The sequence below is a fragment of the Eretmochelys imbricata genome, chromosome 2 (genome assembly GCF_965152235.1).
Source record: "Eretmochelys imbricata isolate rEreImb1 chromosome 2, rEreImb1.hap1, whole genome shotgun sequence".
In the NCBI taxonomy this organism is placed as follows: domain Eukaryota; kingdom Metazoa; phylum Chordata; order Testudines; family Cheloniidae; genus Eretmochelys; species Eretmochelys imbricata.
Window position 1 is genome coordinate 180,430,555 of NC_135573.1, and position 25,987 is coordinate 180,456,541.

Below are 25,987 nucleotides of genomic sequence, written 5' to 3' on the forward strand. Positions count from 1 at the left end.
CAGAGAATAGAGGTTTCTTGGTGAGAGCAAAAATAAGTCTAAGACTCCTGAGGGGAGGCACAAATGAAGTGTATTTGTTTTCTTTCCCCCCTTTCTATGAAAGAATACACATGGCAGCCAGATGTGGCTACAGAGATCATCTTCCTATATGTTGCTCTAAATCTGGCAGGAATCAAAACTAGAGAAGCACAGTGAGGCAGCTCTAGAGTGGGAGAATGTGGGTGGTGACCGGTTATCCTGCCTGTGAGAATGAGCAAGGAATCCAATGTCTGTGCTGTCAGAGTCAAACAGGAGTTATGCTGTAAACCCAAGTAGCTCCAGAAAGTTAATCTGCATTAAACAGCCGTGTTGCATTAATTACATTCTTTTCAAATCAATCCCTTGGAATATATGGTTACTGCTCTAACCTACAAATCTATACATCTTGTACTCTTACTGATGACTGTCCAGAATTCTAAAAGTGCCCCAAAATAAAGGAAAATACTCTATTAAACTGTTACTGAAGTGTACAGTTTCATAAAAACCGTATATAATTTGACTCCATTCTCTTTGCTCTTCTTTTCCTTTATTAAAGAGTTATTGGATACAAATATAGACCCTTAAAGATGGTCAGTGTTTCAATTTGTAGCATGACAATACTTATAACACAGATGCTGTGGCTCAAAAGTTCATATGGTTGAGGCAACTGTTCAGTGAGAACAGTGACAGCCGATTTTTAATTAATATAAAAATCTGAAATGTTTGTGTTTTTCAAAAAAGGGCAAGGTAAGAATTTACAACAGGAGCAAACAATTTGACGCGAAGTAGTGGTGTGTGTGTACTTATAAGATACTGGAGAGGTAGGAGGCAAAATGACAGTAAGCAAACTCAGTTTTCTCTATTTGAAAAAGGAGGCAGGAATCTGAGTGAGACTAAAACTTAATAAGGAAGGAACTGTGGTGCTGAAAGGTTATGGGCCTCTAGTCTAGGATCTGGGTTCAATCATTAGTTCTTTCAAAATCTGCAAGAAAATCTTTTTGGTTGTCTCCAAGGACTGACTCAGATATTTGTACATAACAGTAGCTCCATGATGAATGGAACTGAGGGCTCAAGCTGCCAACTAGCATATAAATTTACTCTTTATTTACCTCAGCTATGCACTAATGAAGTGCTATGATTCTTAACAGAATCCTAAACTGAAGAGATTTGCTACAGAGAAATATGTTCCGAAGGGCATCTTTTACTTTAATAAATACATCCAGCCCCAAAGGCCAAACCAGGTGGGACTGTAGTAAAGTTACTGGGATGGTTTTGGTGGCAGGAGGTAAGATAATGAGCTATGCTTCTGAAAGAGAAGACCACAACATCAGTACTAATCAAGACACTCATGAGAACTAAAAGCATAAGCAACACTTGCTCTGAATACAAAAGTCTTAGTGATAAATAAGGCTGTTTTAGTCATGGGTATTTTTAGTAAAAGTCATGGACAGGTCATGGGCAGTAAACAAAAATTCACGGCCTGCAACCAGCCCATGACTTGTTTCTATATACCCCTGACCAAAACTTGGGTGCTGGGGGGTGCGAGTGTGTGCGCACCTGGGACCCCTGCTGCTTCTGGGAGGGAGGGGGCAGCTGTCAGGCTCCTTACCTGGCTTTGTGCGGTTCCCAGAAGCAGCTGGCACGTCCCCCTGGAGATAAGCGCTGCCCAGAGCCATCACCCCATCCCGTACCCCAACCCCCTGCCTCAGCCCTGAGCCCCCTCCCACACTCAAACTCCTGCTGCTGCTGGGGGTGGTGGCCTGAGACTGCCCCAGCCGCACCTGCCACTGTAGAAGTCCTGGAAAGTCACGGAATCCGCAACAGACTCACAGCCTTAGTGATAAATGATAAGTGCAGGAAACGTAACATTGGTTTTGGAACCTCTGAATATTGTACACAAAATAGGTAGCAAGCAGCACACAAAGAAGTTTTCAATATTAAGAACAAAGAATGCAATTGTATATTGCATTTTAAGGATTTACAGTGTTCGGACTACATAACATATGGAGAGAGTTTGGGTTTGGAGGCACGGACAAGTAGAAATCTGCCGATGAGGGACAAAATTGAAGTAAGGGTAAAGGTGTGAGATCAACAAAAGTAAAACTTTGGAAGTCAAAGCACATGCAGTGTTTTTCCCTTACTTGACCCTTATTGTAAAAGCAATGGTATTAACTCCAAAATTACGTAACAAAATAAGTGTGATCAGTTTCTTTTGTTTTTGTTGCAACTTTACATGTCATCCACAATCTAAGGAGCTTTATAAATCCCATGGAGAAGGCAGAATTTATCAGTCCACGATATTATTACCACTTCAAAGAGAAAGCACCCTCAAGGTTTTGCACTTAACTATATTCTTTTCTCCTCTCACCCTGCTACATGCCCAATTCAAATATCCAATCAAACTTTTACATCTCTCCCTTCTTCCCCAATTCTCTTCATAATCACTCTACCCCATGAGGTATTTTTTCACTAAAATTACCTGAGGGATCCGAGGGATGAGAAGAGGAGGTATTATTGGACTCTTGCCTGCTCAATCAACCATGCTATGCTATTGTCAGCAATGCAGACAAACTTTAAAAAGAAATTTTAAATCTCTCTCTGTGAGCACTCAAGAGCCTCAAAGGATGTGGAGCAGGACGTTGTGACAACAGGTTGGGCAAGGTGAGAAACTGTTGTGTGTGTAACAACATGACTAGTCAAAGTACAGATGCGGTTCTACTTTGGAATTCTCTTCACTCCAAAATTTTACTGTGTTTGAACTTGGTTGTGAAAAGCTGATTTGGTGACATGATTCTATTACATGGCAGTCAATGTAGCAGGGGGCACAAGTTTAGCATTGTGCCAGCTAACTCATTCCTTCAGAACCATATTCAAACAGTAAAAATTTTAGTGTGGACAAGCCCTTAGTGTGAAATAGCCATACAAATCAGACTGCGACCTGCCCCTGCCAGAGATCAGGGATACCCCTCGCTGAGAAATAGCTGTACAATTGCGAGACAGACAGTCACTGTATAGCACCCCTGCACTCGGATACTATATTGGAATGCTATTCTCAGTCTATCAAGGAAATAATTATACCATTCATGACTAACTTGCCTCAAGAATAATTTTTTAAAACAAATACCTGAAATAATTTACACTAGCTCCCTCAGACACATTATGTCTTCACTATTACATAGATGAATATACAAAATTTTAAAATGTATACTGATATCTAACAATTCTTGAAAATAGTCAACTTATTTGTTATATAAACAGAATAGGAAGAATAAACAAAATTTATATTTTATGCTTCCATAATTTAAAATTAACTAGAATAGCATGCAAAGTGCAACCATAAAAGGGACCAAAGTTTTTAGTTCTTTGTTCCTGTACCAGCTGGGGTTGAAATACTGCCCTAGCAGCTTCCCTCTCACAAAGGTATGGAGATGGAAAGATTGCTGTGTGTTACTAACAAGCTTTCTACCACGATGAGAGGCTTTGAAAAATACTGAGCAGAGTCCACTGAAGATGGGGAAGAGAATGTGTGATTTTATTCTTAAAGTTACTAAACACAAAGATAATTAAATCCACTCTTCCGCAAAAACAAAGCACTGAGCAGCACCATCAGCAAGAGAAACCACAAAAGCCAAGAGCAAGTTGTGCCCAGAAATAGAAACCTTGATGTCCAAAAACTCTCAAATGATTAATGTGCTTTGAAGAATCACAATGAACATTAAACTTCTTGCTTGTTTACACACAGCAGTTGTATAGGTTTAGCAAACATGTTGACTAAATTTTAGTGCTCTATTGTGTTTAGATGAGGCCTTCATAACTTGAGGTAAATGACTGAAATTAAGTAGAAAATATAGAATGGTGACATCAAATGTTGATACAAATTTAACAAGCACTTACTTAGTTAGCTGCCCTTTGTTTTTGTTGTTGTCAACTCCATTGTACGTAACAGCTGCCAGTTTTCTGCTCCTGTAGTTCTCATAGTGTACGTTGTTAGTGACATCCTTCAGGTCCTGCATGTGAGTTCTGTCAATAGAAGTACAGGCTATCAGCAGAGTTCATTCTTCATGAATGTCAAACATGATCTGAAAATCAGATTAGATCACCTTCATTTTGCAGATTTAATAATCCAATCAAATTTATTCTGTCCTATCGAAACAATGAGAATTGGAGAATTTTTTTTTTTAATATTCTTGTTCATGAGAGCAACAATATAAATGCCTTCATTTCAAACTTAATGAATGATGGTAGGGTCACAGAAAGGACAGCATATTTTGCACAGAATAGCATTTCAAAATCGAGAGCTTACTTACCTTGTAAAGTAACTAGAGTTCTTCGAAATGCATCACCTGATGGGTGCTCCAGTTCTGGTGTGCCTGTGCCTTTGAATATAGATTTCTGACAGCAGAGATTTTTGGCCAGCAGCAGCAGTTTGGGTGTGTGGTAGGGTGCTCAGGGCTAGGGGTAGGGGATTGGGGGTGCTTACCTTGGGGTGGGGGACTCCCACTAGCATGGTCCTGCAGCTCCTAGGCGGTGGAGGGGTCGGGGAGGCTCCGCCGTGAGCTACCCACAGGCTCCGCCCCTGCAGCTCCCATTGGCTGCGGTTCTGTGGGGAGCACGAGGATGTGTGGGGCACATGTGCAGGCTGGACACTTCTACCAAAAATCTCCAATCAAAGGCTCTGGCACACCTGAAGTGGAGCACCCACAGGAACACTACTCCAAGAACTGCAGCATTCCAAATGTTAATATTACAAGTTTTACAAATATAATATATTTTGTAGGTGAACTTGTAAATGAGAAGGACCAATATGAAATATAGCTCTATAGTCTTGTAATAATGCTGCATTAGACCCATCTAAACATTTGTCAGGCAATAAATTAGAGTTCCAAGCACAAACTTGACTTGAGCTTCCACATTTCAAGCTTAGAAGTTGTCAAGGTTCCTCCCCTACTCTGAACTCTAGGGTACAGATGTGGGGACCTGCATGAAAAACCTCCTAAGCTTATCTTTACCAGCTTAGGTCAAAACTTCCCCAAGGTACAAAATATTCCCCCCGTTGTCTTTGGACTGGCTGCTACCACCACCAAACTAATACTGGTTACTGGGGAAGAGCTGTTTGGACGCGTCTTTCCCCCCAAAATACTTCCCAAAACCCTGCACCCCACTTCCTGGACAAGGTTTGGTAAAAAGCCTCACCAATTTGCCTAGGTGACTACAGACCCAGACCCTTGGATCTTAAGAACAATGAACAATCCTCCCAACACTTGCACCCCCCCTTTCCTGGGAAATGTTGGATAAAAAGCCTCACCAATTTGCATAGGTGACCACAGACCCAAACCCTTGGATCTGAGAACAATGAAAAAGCATTCAGTTTTTTACAAGAAGACTTTTAATAGAAAATAGAAGTAAATAGAAATAAAGAAATTCCCCCTGTAAAATCAGGATGGTAGATATCTTACAGGGTAATTAGATTAAAAAACATAGAGAACCCCTATAGGCAAAACCTTAAGTTACAAAAAAGATACACAGACAGAAATAGTTATTCTATTCAGCACAATTCTTTTCTCAGCCATTTAAAGAAATCATAATCTAACACACACCTAGCTAGATTACTTACTAAAAGTTCTAAGACTCCATTCCTGGTCTATCCCTGGCCAAGACCCAGCATACAGACAGACACAGACCCTTTGTTTCTCTCCCTCCTCCCAGCTTTTGAAAGTATCTTGTCTCCTCATTGGTCATTTTGGTCAGGTGCCAGCGAGGTTACCTTTAGCTTCTTAACCCTTTACAGGTGAGAGGAGCTTTCCCCTGGCCAGGAGGGATTTCAAAGGGGCTTACCCTTCCCTTTATATTTATGACAGAAGTAGTACTTGTTGTGTGTCCAAGGTAAAGGTCAAGTACCAACTATCCACAATATCCATTCAGCAGCTCAAAGAAAATCCTCTGGAGTGAAGCTAAGCTGCCAAACAGCAATTGTTACAAGAGATTGGGAAATAAATCTAAAATTGCCCATGATAAAAAAGGCAGAGAGACTCAATCACCTTTTAACACAGGGAATACATCAAATCCTACTTTGGAAAACACCCATCCTGGAACTAGGACACTAAATGCCTAGACAGTATTACATCAGTACGAACAGAACTTCAATTGTCTGTTGGTTTATCAATTTTCAGGAAAAAATAACCACACACAGAGTGGGCAGGCAATACATCAACATTACCACTTGCTCAGGATTTGTTTAAACAAAATTATGCCCAAGAGTATGTTGACGTACATTACATACAATAAAAAAAACAAAAACAAAAAACCACACCCCACAGGAATTAGAAAAAACTACCTAGTCCAGCCCTCTCCATTACAAGATCTTTGTGTTAAATGTAGCTAATACTTTGCAGAGCCTTTTTGAGTCAATCCCTTTACATATCTTCCATTATTTCCCCTGAAAATTTTATAATCAGTCTTTGGTTTACTGTCAAGTCTAACTTTTCCTTTGCTCAACTTCATGCTAATTAAACTTTGTTCTTCTAGGACAGCATGGTTGAATTTGTATTGTACTGGGTTTTGTTGGGTTAGAAGAAATTTGGGAGTGGCCTACTTCTTTTTAATTATTCCTTGTCATATTGCATGACTAAGGTTTTACTTTGGAACAAAGGACTAGTATGTTAAAAAGCAACCAGTTTATTCCACAAGTACTCTCTGTAGTAAGACAGTATAGAAGTATTAAGCAATTATCAAACTCTTGTTCAAGACTAACTTACTATGGTTCAAAGTCTGCCCTCACACACATCCACAATTTCTAGTAACTTCAGCAGGAGTTGCATATTTTGAGTCACAGGTGACAGAACTTAGGCCTTGTACTTTAATTGGGAAAAAAACGGAAAAGCAATAGAAAAGCTTGCTTTTAATCCAAATTTCCCTTACTACCATTCTTTCCCATAGGCTTGTTACATTTTAGCAAACTTTTAAAAAGTTGAAAGGTATTATTGTACTAAGAGGGCTTCTATTTTGTCCCTCTGCATTTCTGTTTTCATTTCCTGCATATTTCACTGTCATTTATGTTAGGATAGAAACAAGGTTATTGGTCCAGCAAGTTCTAATCCACACTATTTAATGACAGGAGCACTAGCTGCTCAATCTTGACCTATTCAAATAATCTTATAAATATTTAAGGGACAAAAGACAAAACTTCCATTGCCAATTAGAGAGGAAAAAATATATTCTGGAGGCTGTGTCAGATAGCCGCATTTCATTGATTGTGATTGATGAACAAATTATGACATGTTATGAGACTATTATTCTTGTATAACGAAGCAAGAGGTCTTGGAATTATAAAGTAAATACTCTGCACTTTTACTTGAAGCAGAAAGCAGATCAATATTCAACATTTGCAGAGAAGTGAAAGATGTCCTTAAAAAAGAATATACAATATAAGGAGGTAGAGAACATAAGTTTCCTTCTCTTATATTCAACTGAACTCCTTTCACAATAGGTGTGCAATGTTCCACATAAACTACTTACCTTATCAACATGTTCCTTAGAATTGTGAAGTCACAGTGTTCACCATTTTCAACTGTGGGGAAGAAAGTAAAATGTAACTAAAACTTGTGCCATACATAAGGAAGAGGGAGATGTTGAGATTGAATATATTTGAGTATTAATGTTTTCCTATGTATAAACCTCCTGTTTCTCTACAGTGCCCCCATATTTCTTTCCCAGAGCGAATTTTATACTTTTCATTCCAGATTACATAAAAAAGCTTAACAGACACATATGCAAAACATATCACTCAACCTACCACTGAAATGTAGTAGCTGTTGGACAGTACATAACATTTCAAAAGCTCAGGGAAGAGAGTGAAGAATAATTTCCAAATGAAACAGGTAAATTTAAAGTGACACCAAATTTTTAAAAAAAGTGTGTTAATTTTTTCAACTATATTGTTACAAATAGCATCTAAGATTACTATAACAAAGATGAGAGTGTACACTCAATGAAACTAACTAAATAATGGCTGTTTAATGTACCGCTTCCTCTACATGGCGAAGTCTCCCAACTTGTGTAAGTCTCAGCGCAACAGAGAAAAACATTTAAGATATATCATAAGAAAATATGATTGTAAAATAAACTGGTAGGGGAATTCAGGGACAAATGTAGTACTTTAAATTACACTTAAAAAGCTGATTAGATTTCAAGTTGACAGTGTCTCCATGCAACTAGAAAGCAATAATCCCAATTGCATTTAATCACGATTCTGGAACAGACATCCATATATATGTTTGCAAAGAGCCACTGAACTTTATACTATGTATCTGAGACAAATTCCATATAGGATATGTTATAAATTTTGGATTGCCATGTTACCACATAAAAATACAAAATCAATTTTACAAGTGAAGTGACATCAAATTTGGTACCAGGTAAATTCTACCAATTGAACAGATACAGTAGTTAATTTTTGGAAGCTAAAATATCTGAACTTCATAGTACTGGAAGCAGACACAAATGAACAGTTTTATTCATCACTTTTAAAATATTTACATACGGTAAAGGTATTTGAACAATCCAGGAACTTTAAGACTATATGTTGACTTCGCCAGAGAGCAAGGGTAAGGCAATCAGCACATAACTGACTAAACTCATTTTCCTAGTCCCCAGTGTCCTGATTTGCCAACTTCTTCCCCAAATAAGGCTCCAACACACCAAGCCAGGTGCCATCACACCCACCAAGTTAGCTCTCCTGAGAACAAAGTCTACCAGGATCAGGAAAATACTGTTTTTAAAATATTGGGTGTATTATGTATATTTACTTCAGAAAGACCAAATCAATTTTTAATTACACCCAATTAATCAAAAGTTCTTAAATTAAAAAGGAACTATGTAATCGGACAAAGAATCCTACAGTAAAAGAAAAATGTAGTACAATATATTGACAGCAAATCCCCTTTCAAAAATTTGCCAGTTTACTAAAATCCCAAATATACCAATGCACTCCTGATTTCCAAAGAAAAATTAAATCAAAGTACACAAATACCCACTGAATTTCATGCTAAAATTGGTGGTTCTATTTTAATTGCTAATTTACACAGAGTTTGAAAATCAGGAGCCTGTTAATTATAGACATTTATACAGATGAACACTAACCCAGAAGATGTAGGCCATTACATCACTGCTCAAGTGTATGAGACTGATAAGTGACTAAAATGGAAATTACATGTAGTTCTTTGCTTGTGAATCTGAAGTGTAGCTTTATTTACAGAATACAATATCTGGTGAGTTTGTGTTTATAGATGGGATGGCAATGTAAACCATGGGAGAATTCCAACAGGACTGGAATTCCAGCAGATCTACATAATGACCTGAGTGTCCGCCGTTAATGGTCCCAGAATCATTAGCAAACACTGAATCAGATCAGAGTTGTTATTGATGCTCACCCTCTTCCCCCCACCCCCGAAACCACCACTCGGATCTGCACATTTAATGGATTCAGGTTAATTCTACACTTGCACTGTGGTCAGACTAATTGAGCAGACATCATCATCAAAGACCAGGACATAAACATAACTTTACTGAAAACAGTTCACTGCAAAAGAATATTCTGCAAAATTGCACCCCACTGATGATCTTTGTAAGACATCAAGTTCCTTGTTTCACCTTTATTTAGTATGTATTTAAATACACAGTGGCTGAGCAAATCGAAGCCATGCACTTGACCCAATGTATTTGCTTATAGATCAAAGAACTGTGAAAGATACTGTGAATGATTTCTCCACCAGACTGAAAGATAAGTAGTAAGAATAGTAGGAGGAATGGGGGAAGAATGGGAGACAATGGTATGGAGAAGGGGACATGGGAGACAGAGCCCCTGGCATATGGGGAGACAGACTCTGGCATATGGGAAAGGGGATCACAGAGTCCTGGCATTAGGAGGATGTGAACAGGGAGCTTGCGGAGGGGAATGGAGGAATGCAAGGAGCCCCTGGTGTGTGCTATCTAAGCTCAGCCTAGAAAAGCAACAAGGCTTGTGACCCTCTAATACAAATTCATGCAACAGCTATACTCTGCAGTTATTTTACTCCAAATAATTTTAATTTCTGCTTTGACATTCCATTTACATAACATGTGAAATCATACTCCCAATAAAGTATAGAGTTATAAAAGTTTGTTTTTAAAGTAAAAACGGTAGCACCATTTAATATTTCAAATGTCTAAACCAAGAGCCTGCCCCTGCCCCCTCCCAATGTTCTACTGCAGCTGGTTTATACTCTACACCAAAACCCATTTCCTGTCAGACATGCACTTCAAAGAACTACAGCACTTCCTTTAACATATTTGTAAAATATGCTGTTTTGTTTAGTGCTGCATTAACTTGGTTCACAGTTAAGCTGCTTTAAAAAAATTTGCTTCATAAAGTTTATAGATAAGAATTATTGTGGTAAACACAATGTAAAACAATCTATGGTGGTCACTCCAACGTATGTTGGAGTTGGGTGCATACATATGCAAACCAAAAATAGAATAAAACTTCACTTCGCAAAGGCAGCTGTTGAAGGCTCGGTGTTTGGGTTTTCATGTACCATATTTATCATGCATGCAAAGAGGTAATGAACGGTATGTAGCAGGCAAATAATAATCGTTATCTCATAAAAACAGTTATCTTCAAATCTATACTAAAGCAGCAAACTATACCTATTTCCACTTACAACGGGTACAAAAAGCAAATATCAAACTTTAATTAGACTTTACATAGCGGAGAATGGCATTTGGGTTGTTAAATGAAAATGTATCTTTGAACTCAATGCGAGACGAAAACTTTCAGTGTGCTCAACTCTAAGGTCAATGGCTTTAGGAAAAACAACAATTTATTATAGTCTAGTGAAAATAAGATGATCTGCCAGGAATTTTAAATTGTATTTATTCTAGCCTAGATGATCAAACAAACATCCCTAATGCGAAAGCCCCTGGAAACAAGAGACTAGGAAACTGATTGTTTATGTAATAAACCATATGGACATTTCTGCAACACTGAAGTGGAAATATTATGAGCACTAGTAAACAGCTGAACATCAAGCATAATCTTGTTTATGTAATGAAGTATGAACTGAAATTAAAGTAAGATACTGCAGTTTAATTACAGTTCACTGGAAGATACCTCCATGGGTCTTGAACAGATGATTCACAAGCAAAAAACTTAAGTATATCTTTTATAAAACATTTAACTTTGGCAAGACTGCATTTGTTCTGAGGCTGGAAAAAGGATGATTTACACAAATTGTAGCACTGCTGAACAAAATCTGCAGGTTTTATTAAGTTTTCAGTTGCAAATACTTTAATGTAAGTTAAAATGTTTGAAGCAAAGACTGCAGATTTATTTATAATCCAATGCACTTACATTACAATAGAAAAGCTACAAATACTGGAAAAAAGTTTACCTTCTGCAACACCCCAAGGATATTGCCTTCCTCTGACTCTCTTGCCATTGACTTCAATGATCGTATTACTTCCTACCACAGCAAGAGGTAAACGGTCCTAAAAGATAAAAAACAGTATGATTTTTCAATACCAATGTGTGTCTTCTGCCTAAAGATATTGAAATAAAGCATAAGTATAAACTTAATACAAAACAAAGTAGGGTTTTATTATTCTGTAATCCAGCTCACCAAAAGTTCAGGGAAGCTTGTACTATTACTGATATGTACCAGTTACAGGAGATTTATCCAGCTTTGAAATTCCCTGTATTCTGATTGGTCTGTAAGTCTGATTTAAAAATAACCACACAGTTATTTTTATAGGCCATAGAGCATGTAAACCATGTACTGATTAACAAGGATTGTCAGCCAGTCTGAGTAAAGGGTTTTGATCACTGGTTATTTCTCAGTGATTATGCAATTCACTATTCTTAATGGCTACTATAATGTTTGCTTTGACTGAATCTTGTACTCATAACTTTTGAGTTTATTGTCATCAAAAATGGCTGCCTTGGCTGATGCAGAACTCAAATTTACACACAAGAAAAGCTGTCAATTACTTGAAAGCAACATCTTACAAAGTTAACCCCATCTCTCCCCTATCTCTATTCTGCTTTTCCCTCTACAGCAGAGGTGGGCAAACTACAGCCCGCAGGCCACATCCGGCCTGTGGGACTGTCCTGCCTGGCCCCTGAGCTCCCAACCGGGGAGGCTAGCCCCTGCTGTTCCCCTCCCCTGCAGCCTCACCTTGCCGTGCCACCAGCGCTCTGGCCCGCCACTCCTGCCGGGCAGTGCGGCGGTGTGGCTGCAAGCTCCTGCTGCTCTGAGTGGCATGGTAAAGGGGCGGGGGGCAGTTGGATAGACGTGGGAGTCCCGGGGAGGGGGGGGAATGGGTTGGGGGGATGGGGGTGCAGTCAGGGGACAGGGAATGGGGGGGTTGGATAGGGGTGGGAGTCCCGAGGGGCCTGTCGGGAGGCAGAGGGGTGGATAGGGGTCGGAGCAGTCAGGGGACAGGGAGCAGGGGAGATTGGATAGGAGGCAGGGTCCCAGGGGGCATTTAGGGGCGGAGGGTCCCAGGAGGGGGCTGTCAGGGGACAAGGAGCGGGGGGGTGGTGGTATTGGATGGGTCGGGAGTTCTGAGGGGGGCAATCGGGGCAGGAAGTGGGAAGGGACAGATGGGCGCAGGGGTCAGGCTGTTTGGGGAGGCACAGCCTTCCGTTTCCTGCCCTCCATACAGTTTTGGAATCCCGATGCGGCCCTTGGGCCAAAAAGTTTGCCCACCCCTGCTCTACAGGCTAGCAAGATTCATCACCAGATCAACTCCTATATCTGTTTGTGTTTATCCTGGGAGAACCCTAGGTCTTCCCCATTCCAATTGTTTTCAATACACAATGCAAACAAAAATATTACATCTTTTCTAGGAAGAAGAACCCTGTTAAACCGTTGGGAATAAAAAGAAATACATCTGGGGAAAGTACTGAGGGAAACAAAATATGATGGAATGAAGTATGAGAGAAGGACCAAGGGTTTTCAATTGTTTAAAAGTTTGAGCTTTTCACACTTTGAGGGCCCTTTTCGGTTTTCTGCTGCTTTTCTCCTCAATTGCAGTTTTAGCATACCAATCACTAGAGGGTGTTTCTATTTAACTCAGTAGTAAGCATACCCTGTGCTGCTGCATACCTATGCTTTGGGCCTCCAAGTTTATTCCTTATTTAAAAAAACAAAACCCTATCAATTATTCTACAGCACTGGTTCAAAACACAAGAGTGTTACTGAAGTGTTCTCTACCACTGATTAATATTTTTAAAGAAGGGATTTAGCACAGGATATAGTTACTACATTCTACAGGAAATGCTTTTAAATAAATTATTTGTATTATGGCAGCACTCAGGACCCCCAAACAAAGTTCAAGGACCCACTATGCTACCCACAGTACAGACAAGATAGAATACAGCCATAGTTCACAAATGTACAGGTGGATGAAATGAACAATGGTGACAGATTGGAAGGATAAGGAGGTAATAAACCGTCATATAAGAGTTAAATGTATATTGACTATAGTTTTCATTCTAAAATTTATTTTTAAGTAGGGTTGTTAATTAATCGCAGTAACTCACGCAATTAACTAAAAATTAATCGCGATTAAAAAAATTACTCATGATGAATTGCTGTTTTAATTACACTGTTAAAGAAAAGAATACCAATTGAAATTTATTAAATATTTTGAATGTTTTTCTACATTTTCAAATATATTGATTTCAATTACAACACAGAATAGAAAGTGTACAGTCACTTTATATTGTTATTAAAATATTTGCACTGTAAAAGTTAAACAAAACAGTATTTTTCAATTCACCTCATAAAAGTACTGTAGTGCAATCTCTTTATTGTGAAAGTGCAAATGTAGATTTTTTTTTTTGGTTACATAACTGCACTCAAAAACAAAACAATGTAAAACTTTAGAGCCTACAAGTCCACTCAGTCCTACTTCTTTTTCAGCCAATTGCTAAGACAAACAAGTCTGTTTACATTTCCATGCTGATGATGCTCGTTAAAAAAATAATGCGTCAATTAAATTTGTGACTGAACTCCTTGGGGGAGAACTGTATGTCCCCTGCTCTATGTTTTATCCGCATTCTGCCATATATTTCATGTTAAAGCAGTCTTGGATGATGACCCAGCATGTTGTTTGTTTGAAGAACACTTTCACTGCAGATTTGACGAAATGCAAAGAATGTACTAATGTGAGATTTCTAAAGATAGCTGCAGCACTTGACCCAAGGTTTAAGAATCAGAGGTGCCTTCCAAAAGCTGAGAGGGACGAGGTGTGGAACATGAATCATAGAATATCAGGGTTGGAAGGGACCTCAGGAGGTCATCTAGTCCAACCCCCTGCTCAAAGCAGGACCAATCCCCAATTTTTTCCCCAGATCCCTAAATGGCCCCCTCAAGGATTGAATTCACAACCCTGGGTTTAGCAGACCAATGCTCAAACCACTGAGCTATCCCTCCCCCCCATGCTTTCAGAAGTCTTAAAAGAGCAACAGTCCAATGCAGGAACTACAGAAACCGAACCACCAAAATAGAAAATCAACCTTCTGCTGGTGACAGCTGACTCAGATGGAGAAAATGAACATGCGTCAGTCTGCACCGTTTTGGATGGTTATCGAGCAGAACCCATCATCATCATGGATGCATGTCCTCTGGAATGGTGGCTGAAGCATGAAGGGACATACAAATCTTTAGCGCATCTGGCATGTAAATATATTGCGACACCGGCTCCAACAGTGCCATGAGAACATTTGTTCTCACTTTCAGGTGACATTGTAAACAAGAAGCGGGCAGCATTGTTTCCAGCACATGTAAACAAACTTGTCTGAGCGACTGGCTGAACACGAAATAGGACTGAGTGGACATGTAGGTTCTAAAGTTTGACGTTTTATTTTTGAATGCAATAATTTTTGTGCATAATTCTAAATTTGTAAGTTCAACTTTCATTATAAAGAGATTGCACTACAGTACTCATATTAAGTGAATTGAAAAATACTGTTTTATTTTTACAGTGCAAATATTTAAAAATAAAGTGAGCACTGTGCACTTTGTATTCTGCACTGAAACTGAAATCAATATATTTGAAAATGTGGAAAACATCCAAAAAATTTTAAATAAATGGTATTCTATTATAGTTTAACAGCACGATTAATTTTTTTAATCACTTGACAGCCCTACTTTTAAGCAGGGTGTTAGATTATTCAAAAGCTCATTAAAATGGTCTCCAGAAAAAGGAAAAAGTCATTAATTCCAACAAAATTGCCATCTACAGGCTTGAGTGAAGTTTCTGTGTGGTCTATTTGGGGAGGATGGGGCCTGAGTTTAGTGGCCTGCTAAGCAAGGGTAAGAGCTTCCTAACAAGGTTCTAGCCAGCCATCCTTCGTTCCCTACTACCTTTAGCATCCCTTGACAAGGAGGTGGGTCTAATTTAGGGAGAACAGGAGTTTAAAAAGCCAGCTCGCAAGCAGAGGAGCTAGTGAACAGGAGCAGCAAACAGGGGAGTTCAGTGAGGGAGTTCTCCAGGTGAAGGAGGAGTGAGTACGTGATCCTTGGGGTGAGTTCGTTGTGTGCTTGCTTGCCATATGCCTGCTTGATTGAAGTTTATAGTTTGGTCTGTGTGTTGAGCCTAGGCTGAGAGTTTCCTAAAAAGTTTCTAGCCTGCCATCCTTTTATACTTAGAATCTCTTGACAAGGGGGCAGGGCTAACTCAGGGAGAACAGGGGTTTAAAAAGCCAGCTTGTAATTGACCAGATGAGCTAGTGAACAGGGGACTTTTGCGAGAGAGTTCAGAGAGGGAGCGAGAGAGCCAGAGACACCTAATAAATATTCTCTAACTTAGGCCAATAATCACCCCACTCAAAAAAAATATACACACAGAGAACAACCAACCAACCCTGCAAGATTAAAAATAATCAAGGCAGAAGTCGAGCAACAGAGTCAGGGAGCTATCCAGTTTACTGCACTGAATGCAGCATGTATGTTTACCTGCCTTGTGGGGAGGTGGCATGTTTGTGCATTTGGTGCAAGCAACTCTGGCCCTCAGAGACAGAGTACGGGCTCTTGAAACCAGAGTGACTGAACTGGAGACAGAGAGAGACAAAGTGGTAGACAGACGAGACTTTCCGGGACACAGCAGAACAGTCCCATCCCAGTCTGACAGCCTTTATGTTGCTGAGGAGGATGAAAGTCTTGAGGAAGGAGAACATCAAGCTGGAGTGGAGAGAAATGATCCCTTAGTTGGAACCCTTCTTCCAGATGATGCCATGGCATCCTCTCGCACTGAGGATACCTCTCCAGGGGAGGGGATCCCTGTTATTAGGAAGGGACAGGCAATAGTAATGGGGGATTTGATCATTATAAACATATAGTTGGGTTTATGATGTCCAGGAGAAGTGCATGGTGAATTACCTGATGAGCATGAAGGTTATAGATCTCAAGACGTTTAGACAGACTTATGTGCAGTACTGGGGAGGAGTTGGTGGTTGTGGTACACTCGTTGAGGGTGGATTAAATTATGTTGACAGGAGGGCTCTCTCCTGTCAGCACAGAGCAGCTATACAAGAGCTCTTACAGTGGTGCAGCTGCATCAGTACAGATGTGACACCGTATGCTCTCTAGTGTAGACATAGCCTTAGGCTTCTTGGTAGCAGTCTCGGGAACGCTTTCAGTTCCACACGAGACAGACAGGCTGAACTGCAGGGTATCAATGAACGGACGAGATGATGGTGTTCAGAGGAGGGGTTTAGGTTTATCAGGAACTGGGGAACCTTTTGGGAAAGGAGGAGCCTACATAGGAAAGATGGGCTACACCTAAACCACCACAGAACCAGACTTTTTAAAGCATATAAAATTTAAAAAGTCACAGAGGAGTTTTTAAACTAAGGATCGGAGGAATGATCACAGGTGCAGAGAAGCACATGGTTCAGACAGACACATCCTGTAGTGGAGGATTTATTAAAGGGGATACTCTATATTCTAATAAAGAGGAGAGGATATAACTTAAGTAAATACAGGTAGGAACTGACGAGAAGCAGTCAAACAAAAGCCCATTCCATCACATCACATGAAGGCAGACAACTAAAGACTGACAAATTTATAAGTGCTATGGTTGAGTCTAAATACTAAGATAGGTGAACTTGAATGCCTGCTATTAAATGAGAATATTGATATAACAGGCAACACAAGAACTTGGTGCAATGATGATAACCAATGGGACACAGTAATACCAGGCTACAAAATATACAGGAATGGCAGAGTAGGTTGGGGAGTGGCAGTATACGTGTAAGTCAGCAGAGTAAATATCTTAAATGAATCAAACAGTATCACAGAATTTCTATGGATAGAAATTCCATGATTGAATAATAAGAGTATAGCAGTAGGAGTATGCTACCAGTCACTATACTGGTGACTGTGAAATGCTCACGGAAATTAGAGGCTACAAAAACAGAAAACCTAATAATAATGGTGACTTTCAGCTATCCCCATGTTGTCTGAGAACATGTGGGCTCAGGATGGGATGCAGAGATAAAATTCCTGGACACCATTAATGACTGCTTCTTGGAGCAGCTAGTCCTGGAGCCCTCAAAAAGGGCAAGATATTCCCTCGTCCCTAAAATGAAATTATCTAGTTGTGAACAATATGTTGCAAAACACAAAAATTATCTACCTTTATCTTTTTAACCAGCTTATTCTCTTCTTCATCATCTGTTTCTGGAAATTCGTATATTTTAATTTTGTGCTCTTGGATTTCTTTCATAATCTAAAAGAGAAAACACTGAGTTACTAACAGTCAAACAATCAGTAAAATTATTACTGAAGCATGCATTATTTACTTGCTGTTACCTGGTCATTCTACTCCCTCCATTTGGCACTGGGGAATTCTCTTTTTTAAACTGACTTCTGCAATGAAGTTAATGCCTCAGATGACTGCTAGTGTATGTGAAAGATAGGTGTAGTATGCTCAGCAAATCCCCCAATAATCTAATTTTTGGAAACTTGCCTGAAATTTAACCTTTGGAATTTTCCATTTATTGCACATAATCTAAATAAACTGTTCTTTCAATAACACTTTTTTTTCCCACAAAAGTTTGAATGATTTTCAAGCATAGCTAAATAATACAAGTTCTACTGTAGTTACTGTTGTCACTCCTACTTCTGTTCACCTCCAGCTCAGCTGAATTGGCACTGCTTGAAGCAGTATCACCTGCCTGTCCCTCTCAGCAGAATTTGAGGCAGGTGGACTGACTCCAGTGGCAAGCACAGAACAAAAATGAAAATGTTAGTGAAAATTTAAGAGCAGCTGAGTGTCTTAAAAAATTAAGACACTCACTCTCCTAATTTCTAAATTACCTATTTGCAAGTTATTTTTAATAAATCTGATTTCAGTTGTCCAGAATTTTGGAACAGGAAAGGGCTATACCATTTAAAGACAGACATTGGTTAGAGGATGTAGTGTTTGGTATATCATTTTGCAGCTTGAGAGAGGTTTCTAGTATGCAACTCTAGTGCAAGGTTTTATTTTCAGGAGAAATTGAAGAATGGCAACAAAAATATACAACATATTAAACAAGTTGCATACTTATTACCAATAAGCAACAACATTCTGCCACGTTCCTCCTATCCTTGTACATGAAGTTTTACATCAGAGAAATATCACAAAATGGAATTCATGTCTGCTCTCCCATTGAGACCAGGAGTTGCATTCCCTTTATAGTCCCAAACCCAATTTTTTCACCATGCTGTCTACCTAACTTATATTACAACTGTCTTTTCAGAAGCTGGATCCTCTAGAAACTTGCACTAGAAACAGTACAAAAAAAAACTTGCCTCTTCACTTTCCCATCCTGTCTCCCCACACTCCTCCAAAAAGAACAAATTATGCCACTGCGATTATTCACTCTGTAGCCACTGAGGAGATGAATCTTAAGCCCACTCTACAAATCTAATGCATTTAGAACAATTTTGCAGCCACACCTATATTACAATATCACTACCTTTAAAATTTAAATACTGGAGTTCTGATAAGAAGGTTAAGACTAACTATCACATATAATGTCCTTTAGCTAGCTACTTGCTCTTCTTTAATCTTGATGGTTTCATGCACTTAATTTGTTACCATTTCCATATAACTAATGAAACTGGTAAAACAGGCATTATTTCACACTTCGTTCTATAACTATCTCAACTTTGAAAGCTCTCTTTCATGCTGTCGCTGTTAAAAGACACAAATTCAGTGAACATATTTCACTCATCAAGAATCCCACAGCACTTTTAATATTTCTCCCCCAAGGATAAGATCGTTCCACCAATATATTCAAAACTAGTGGTATATGTTACTCAGTTTTGCAGCTTTGAGGTACTGCTTCGGGGTTTAATCTTAACTGTATGAAAAATTAAAACTAGCCACATGGAAACCAAAGCGCTAAATCAGGCTATGTTGTAAATATAGATGAGTCTTTCAACTCACCTGTTTTTTAAATTGTTGGCATTCCTCAGGTGTAAGTGTGTCTGCTTTGGCAATAAGTGGAATGATATTGACTTTTTCATGCAGGCGCTTCATAAACTCAATATCCAAAGGCTTCAGTCTGAAAAACAAATTAAGTTCTTGTAATTTAAATTCTTTAAGCACTGAACATTAGATCCCCTAAAAAAATATGCTGTTTTCCACAGCATTTATCAAACTTAAGACTGTAAGAACAGCCATACTGGGTCAGACAAAAGGTCCATCTAGTCCAGTATCCTGTCTTCTGACAGCGGCCAATGCCAGGTGCCCCAGAGGGAATGAACAGAACAGGTATTCATCAAGTGATCCATCCCCCGTCGCCCATTCTTTCGAAAACTCCCCTCCTTGAGGAAAATGCAACCAATTTTAATCCACTTCAACTCTCATGTAGTGTTTAAGGCTAAACTCTTTCAACGTACAGCTCATATGCGCCCAATAGGCAGTCCTGCCTGCGCTTTGGAAACGCTGACTTACTGGAAGTAAAATGGATGAGTGCTCTTGTTACTGCATAAGTATCTTTAACAGTAGCAACAGGATATTGTTCACTTTAATAATATGATGCTTGAAAGAAAGTTCTGGAGACAAGAAGAAGGTGGAATACCACTGAACATTTATATAATGTGGGCTATAGGTTTCTTGATAATGCTACAGGAGAGTGATTAACTGGAGCATGAACTCCAGGTCTGTAAATTTTGAAGTGTTCAATTTTATTCTTTGGAAAATAATTTTCAAGTTATTTCTTCTAACAGACTGAGAAGCCACAGGACTGACTAAAATAAAAAGCAAGCTTCCTTACATAGCATTACCAAAAATCTTCAGATTTGACATTCAGAAATACCCTTGTTTATTCCAAGCCTGGGCCCCTCAAACAGGGAGACCACCAACTATGGTTATGTAATATGGACAAGTATCCACCAGGATGATATCAAACTCATTTTCATTTGTTTCTCCATACCTGATGGTAAGACCATCATCAAGACTACAATCATGGGAAGAGATGATCTTGTTAGTGATGGACATGGGACACTTCAGACATGATTTACAACTTTGTCTAGCATTTCTGTCTGTTCAGGGTAAAGCAGTTCTATTGTACAAAAGCTGTAAGTTTTCCCCAGAGCTCTAAAAATTGGCAGTCTTCCTACACTTTATTCTTGTGCATTTTTTCCTAATTTTATCATGGCAGGAATTCATTAATGCCATTCACCATTCTTTAAACCAAAAGACCTAAATAATCTAAATACTCAAACTTCTTAAACCTTGCCTACCATAACGATGCACAATTAGATAATTTGCTGTATAGTGCTAAACCTTCCATCAATCCTGTGAAACAACCGGACGTTCCCAATACAGTTTGTTGTAAAAGTACTTAAGTAGTGTTCTGAACCACCATAATGTGAGAGAAATTCAGATGCAGCTGACCCATGAAGCAGCTAACCTTGTTAAGCACACTTTTCCAACTTCCTAAGCCCTGAGATTATGACTCTCCATGCAGTAAATCACCCTTTGTGGTTGCCACATCTCAAAAAAGATATATTGGAATTGGAAAGGTTCAAAAAAAAAGAAAAAAATAATTAGGGATTTGGAAGGGATTTATAAAAAAAAGCTTCCATATTGGGAGAGATTAATAAGACTAGGACTTTTCATCTTGGAAAAGAGATGACTAAGGGGGGATATGACAGAGGTCTATAAAATCATGACTGGTATGGAGGAAGTAAATAAGGAAGTGTTATTTGTTCCTTCTCATAACACAAGAACTAGGAGTCACCAAATGAAATTAATAGGCAGCAGGTTTAAAACAAAGGGAAGTATTTCTTCACACAACACACACAGTCAAAAAAAGAACTAGATAAATTCATGGAGGATAGCTCCGACAATGGCTATTAGCCAGGATGGGCAGGGATGGTGTCCCTAGCCTCTGATTGCCAGAAGCTCAGAATGGGCAACGGAATGGATCACTTGATGATTACCTGTTCTTTTCATTCCCTCTGGTGTTGGCCACTGTCAGAAGATAGGATATTGGGCTAGATGGACCTTTGGTCTGACCCAGTATGGCCATTCTTATGTTATGTTTGATATGACCCATCAAGAACATGATCTGAAAAGAAAGCCAATTCCTATCTCTATACAAATAAACTTCATGGTGCAGCAGTTTCCCATGGAGCTGACCTCTGTTCAGAACTTGTCAAGGCCACCCCTATAGCCTAAGGCTGTGGTTCCCAAAATTTTTGGGGTCACGCCCCCCCTTACCCTTGTCCGACCCTCCCCCACCGAAGCTGCAGTCAGGAGCAGGGTGGGCGGCTCCTGGGGGATGGGTAGGAGAACATGGACAACGTTAAAGGGGGGCAAGGCTGGGGCCACAGCTGTGGCCAGGGGCTGGGACCAGGGCCTCAACGAGGCCACAATCAGGGACCGAGGCTGGTTATGGAGCTGTGGTCAGGGGCCAAGGCTGGGGCCAGTTGCAGAGCTGGGGCCATGGCCAGAGCAGAGCGGGGCTGGGTTGTGCTCCCTCCCTGTCCCCCAGGAGGGCTAGCTCGGGCCCCCGCAAATGTTCCTCCACACTCCCCATAGTTTGGGGACCTCTGGCGTAAGGGCTAAGTTTGATAAGAAAGCAACAGAAGTGAATCTATCTCCCCTTTGACAAGAGATACCTAGCAGTGCGGTCAACCCCCTTTCGCTTAGAGAATAGCAGCTCAAATTCAGAGTCTGTTCTCTTGCCTGCCAACAACAACACTAGGCCACTTGAATGGTTCTCTCCTCTTATTTATTTGGAACAGAGCACAAATTGCAAGATTTAATTAAAATGTACTCTACAGTTACAACTGTTTCCCAGTTTAAACTGAAACTGACCTACATTTAATTCAATATTCTGAAAAGAGCGAAGAACTTTGAGTGTCAAATGTCAACAGTACAGTGGCACATTCTTCACCTAGATGATTGTTCGATAAAGTAGAATAACCATTTGGGTATCAATAGGGAATAAAGTTTGTTACTTTCATTTATTTCTTAGATTCTGTGCTTTAATATTCTAATATTTTAAATGTAAGATGTATTAGACAAATATAGAGTTGAGGCATTATGACGAAACAGCTAGACCTCCAAGACTAATACTCCAGGAATGTATCTTGGAAATGTGCTTCTCTGATATAACATGTACAGATATGACTTCAATAAAAAGCTACATTATAAAAAAAAAGTTTATACTGGGATTAGATCAGGCCACTGTCAACAGATTTGACTTTGTTTATATTTATACTAGCTTCTCATTTAAATTTCTCCCCCACACTTGAATTTAGTACAGGACTGTTCAGGCCAGATTGCCAGAACTGGAGGTTTTCCGCCTTCCTCTGTAGCATGGGTCACGGGTCACTTGCTGGAGGATTCTCTTCTCCTTGAAGTCTTTAAACCATGATTTGAGGACTTCAGTAGCTCAGATATAGGTGAGAGGTTTATCGCAGGAAGGGGTGGGTGAGATTCCGTGGCCTGCATTATGCAGGAGGTCAGACTAGATGATCATAATGGTCCCTTCTGACCTTAATATCTACGAATGGATACTACATTTGCAGGGGCAACACAAGCTTCCGCATTCCACCAAAATAACCTACTCCTGGTCTAAAGGACAAATCCTATGGCTGAGAATTCTGTTCAGCTTCCATGCTGATTAAGTTATCTGAAGGGCCAAGACAGTTAACAAGACTGGCAATTGCATGAAGAGGTCCACCATGAGTGGATTTATTCAGTTTATTTCACTTAAGCAGCTGGGGAAACTGGATTCAAATCAGCAAAAGGCGGTGTACACTTGAACTCATCTTGTACTTTTAAAATCTATGAGAAATAGAGATTGTTTGTTCCCATAGACAAATACTGGAATCTTATTTATTCAGTGCTATTGAACCCAGACGAGCTGGCAAAGGCTAAAATTTTCTAAAATGCTACATGCACCTGAATTTCTTTAAATAATATTTATAAGGATTCAAAGCTGTAATCCAATAAACTCTTGTGGAAAGATACTTAATTCCACATATACAGTAGCTAGTGGTAAGTGTTAACTTTTCAAATATAGTTAAAAATCAAAACTTCCATTAAGCATCAAAAACAATGCATATTAAATTTGTTAAGAAAATCTATTTGGCGATGCGATCCCATTTTACCATGTCTGGGCCAAAAGCTTCAAAAACTAACACAAATCGGAGGGGGGGAAATACTGAAGCAGAGAAGTATTTTACAATGTCATCTGCTGTTGTAAACAGAAGTACTGGAGCTAACAGCCTCATAAATAAAAAGGGAGGGGATAATGCCAGGGACTTTTCCATGAGATCCAATCCTGGAACTCAATCCCAATTCTGGGTGACTACAACCCAGTCTGTTAATCTACTGGGCATGCTATCAGGTTCACTTAATTTCTCAAGCTATTGCTGAGGGTGTGCGTGGTCTTCAGTGGAAAGGAGTTTGCTGTCCTTATGTGTATTTTTCAGTGATTGCGGCAGTCTTTCTGGATTTAATGTGATTATTTTTCATGAACATACAAGTGCTAACACTTCAGTTCAATTTTATTTTATGAAAATATTTAAGAATTTTAAAACCAAGAGGGCAAAGAAAAGACACCTACTCTACACATATTTTTGCCCATTGTAAATGGAGTTTTATTTTATTCAGAATAGAGAGAAAGATGTGTTTCACTTGACAATGACAATTATATAGGCCACAGTGAGCCCTGGAGACAAGATCAGACCATGTAACACCATAAAAAACAGGTAGAAAATGAGTAATATTCTGTACAGATAAGGCAACATCTTTAAAAGAAAAAAAAGAAAAAATGGTAACTAGGCCTCGGTCACTTTATATTCCCTGAGTACACTTAAGTGTTCGTGATTCAATGGTATTTTGGGGTGCGATCCAGATCAGCAAAGGGCTGTGTCGTAACCCTGCCCCATAACCATGGGTGCCTCACAATGCTTTGCTATTGGAGCTTCCAATCTAAGGTACTCACAACTAGCCTGCCAGTATGCAAGTCACACCCTGAGTATCTGTGTGCTAGACAACACTGGTTCAGCAGCTCTGACTTCAGCAGCCTATCTACAGCCCCACCCTGGCTTCCACCAGCCTTGGTTACTACTTTGCAGGGTGGCCCTTGCTTTCCATTTCTAGTTTTTAAGGTACAAATGTAACAAGCAGAGAAAGTCACTCACAAATTAATCAAAGTTGTAATACCACAATAAATTGCTGTACACCTCCAATATCACATCAACATGGCCCAAGATCAAGTACTTCAAAAGTGCAATTTTCTGTCTCCCCCACTAGAGAGAAGTCTGACCAAGTTAGAAGTGAGATGGAGTGGATGAAAGTTTGCATAATAGTGAAATCTATGAATTAAAGTAGAATTTCAGTATCAGGAGTTTTCAATTCACTGAACAAAAGCCATGCTAAGTTCCAATATGAATGTATGGCAAATGAGCTACTTAAATATATAGGTACATTTCCCCTCCCTTTTGAGTTATCATCTGAGTTCAAAGAAAGTTTAAAATTTGTTGGCTGAGTTCTGGGAGCATCTTCTACAGTTCAAATTTTTAATAAATTGCGTGATAATTAATACAGAAGTGGCATTAGGGGAATGAAAGACATACGAATGTTCACAAATGGGATAAACTGACAATTTTTTTCTTGGTAACTAATCCTATTTCTTGGTATTCTGATTTACTACAAGTCTGGGTTTGTTAGTGTTTGAGAAGACGAATTAAATTATCCCATGAAATTAACCATAGCCTGCAGTCTATATGTTGAATAATCCTGACCTGGAATTTTGCATATTTTAGGAATGCAAAAGTTTGAAGGTGCATTTGAGATAGAATTAGGGGGGAAAGGCACATTAAAGTATTAAGATACTAACCCATGTCCTGAAGGAGCAATGAAGTATAAACAACACTGCACCCTATTATCTGGCATCTGACGTCGATTCACACGAGATTCTGCATTCAGGTAGTCTTCAAACTTACTGTCAATGTAGTCAATAACAGGCTGCCAACTACAGAGTGTACATAAATAAAAACCTGTAAGACCAGTTATATATATATATATCACATATGCATTAAACATCAATTTATGAGATACACATACTGTTTATCTGTTTTCAGCAGTCAGTGTATGTACAGTATTGCTAGAGTATCTAGTTTAAAAATACTGAGGTATTTAAATGTAGGAGGAGAAATGGACAAATTATAGTCTAAACCACTTTAAAATAACAAAACTTTACTTTTAACTTGAAATGTTAACCAATACATTCCTAAATCCTAGAAACTCAGATTAAGAGCTGCTCTTATAGTCAACAGAATTTCGAACTGTAATTATGTGCATTGCAAGTAAATATGAATTGTTATTACAATATAAACTCAAATATGCTAAGGGAAAGAATAAAGGATTAAATGTTAAAAAAAGACAAACAGCACCATAGCTTTAAGAC

The 25,987-nt window shown here is 39.2% G+C and overlaps 1 protein-coding gene and 1 long non-coding RNA gene across 3 annotated transcripts in view; one reads left to right on the forward strand and one right to left on the reverse strand.

The window, feature by feature from the left end:
• SEPTIN7 (septin 7) overlaps positions 1-25,987 on the reverse strand; it is a 109,974-nt gene that overhangs the window by 12,413 nt on the left and 71,574 nt on the right. For both annotated transcript variants that reach the window (XM_077811036.1, XM_077811035.1), the window contains exons 5-10: positions 25,418-25,552; positions 19,498-19,615; positions 17,698-17,790; positions 11,445-11,541; positions 7,534-7,585; positions 3,913-4,038 (exon numbers count right to left, since the gene is read on the reverse strand). In XM_077811036.1, coding sequence (XP_077667162.1) covers positions 3,913-4,038; positions 7,534-7,585; positions 11,445-11,541; positions 17,698-17,790; positions 19,498-19,615; positions 25,418-25,552 — 621 coding nt within the window. The remainder of the gene's footprint in view (positions 1-3,912; positions 4,039-7,533; positions 7,586-11,444; positions 11,542-17,697; positions 17,791-19,497; positions 19,616-25,417; positions 25,553-25,987) is intronic.
• LOC144261454 (uncharacterized) overlaps positions 1-25,987 on the forward strand; it is a 67,031-nt gene that overhangs the window by 7,922 nt on the left and 33,122 nt on the right. The window lies entirely within an intron of this gene.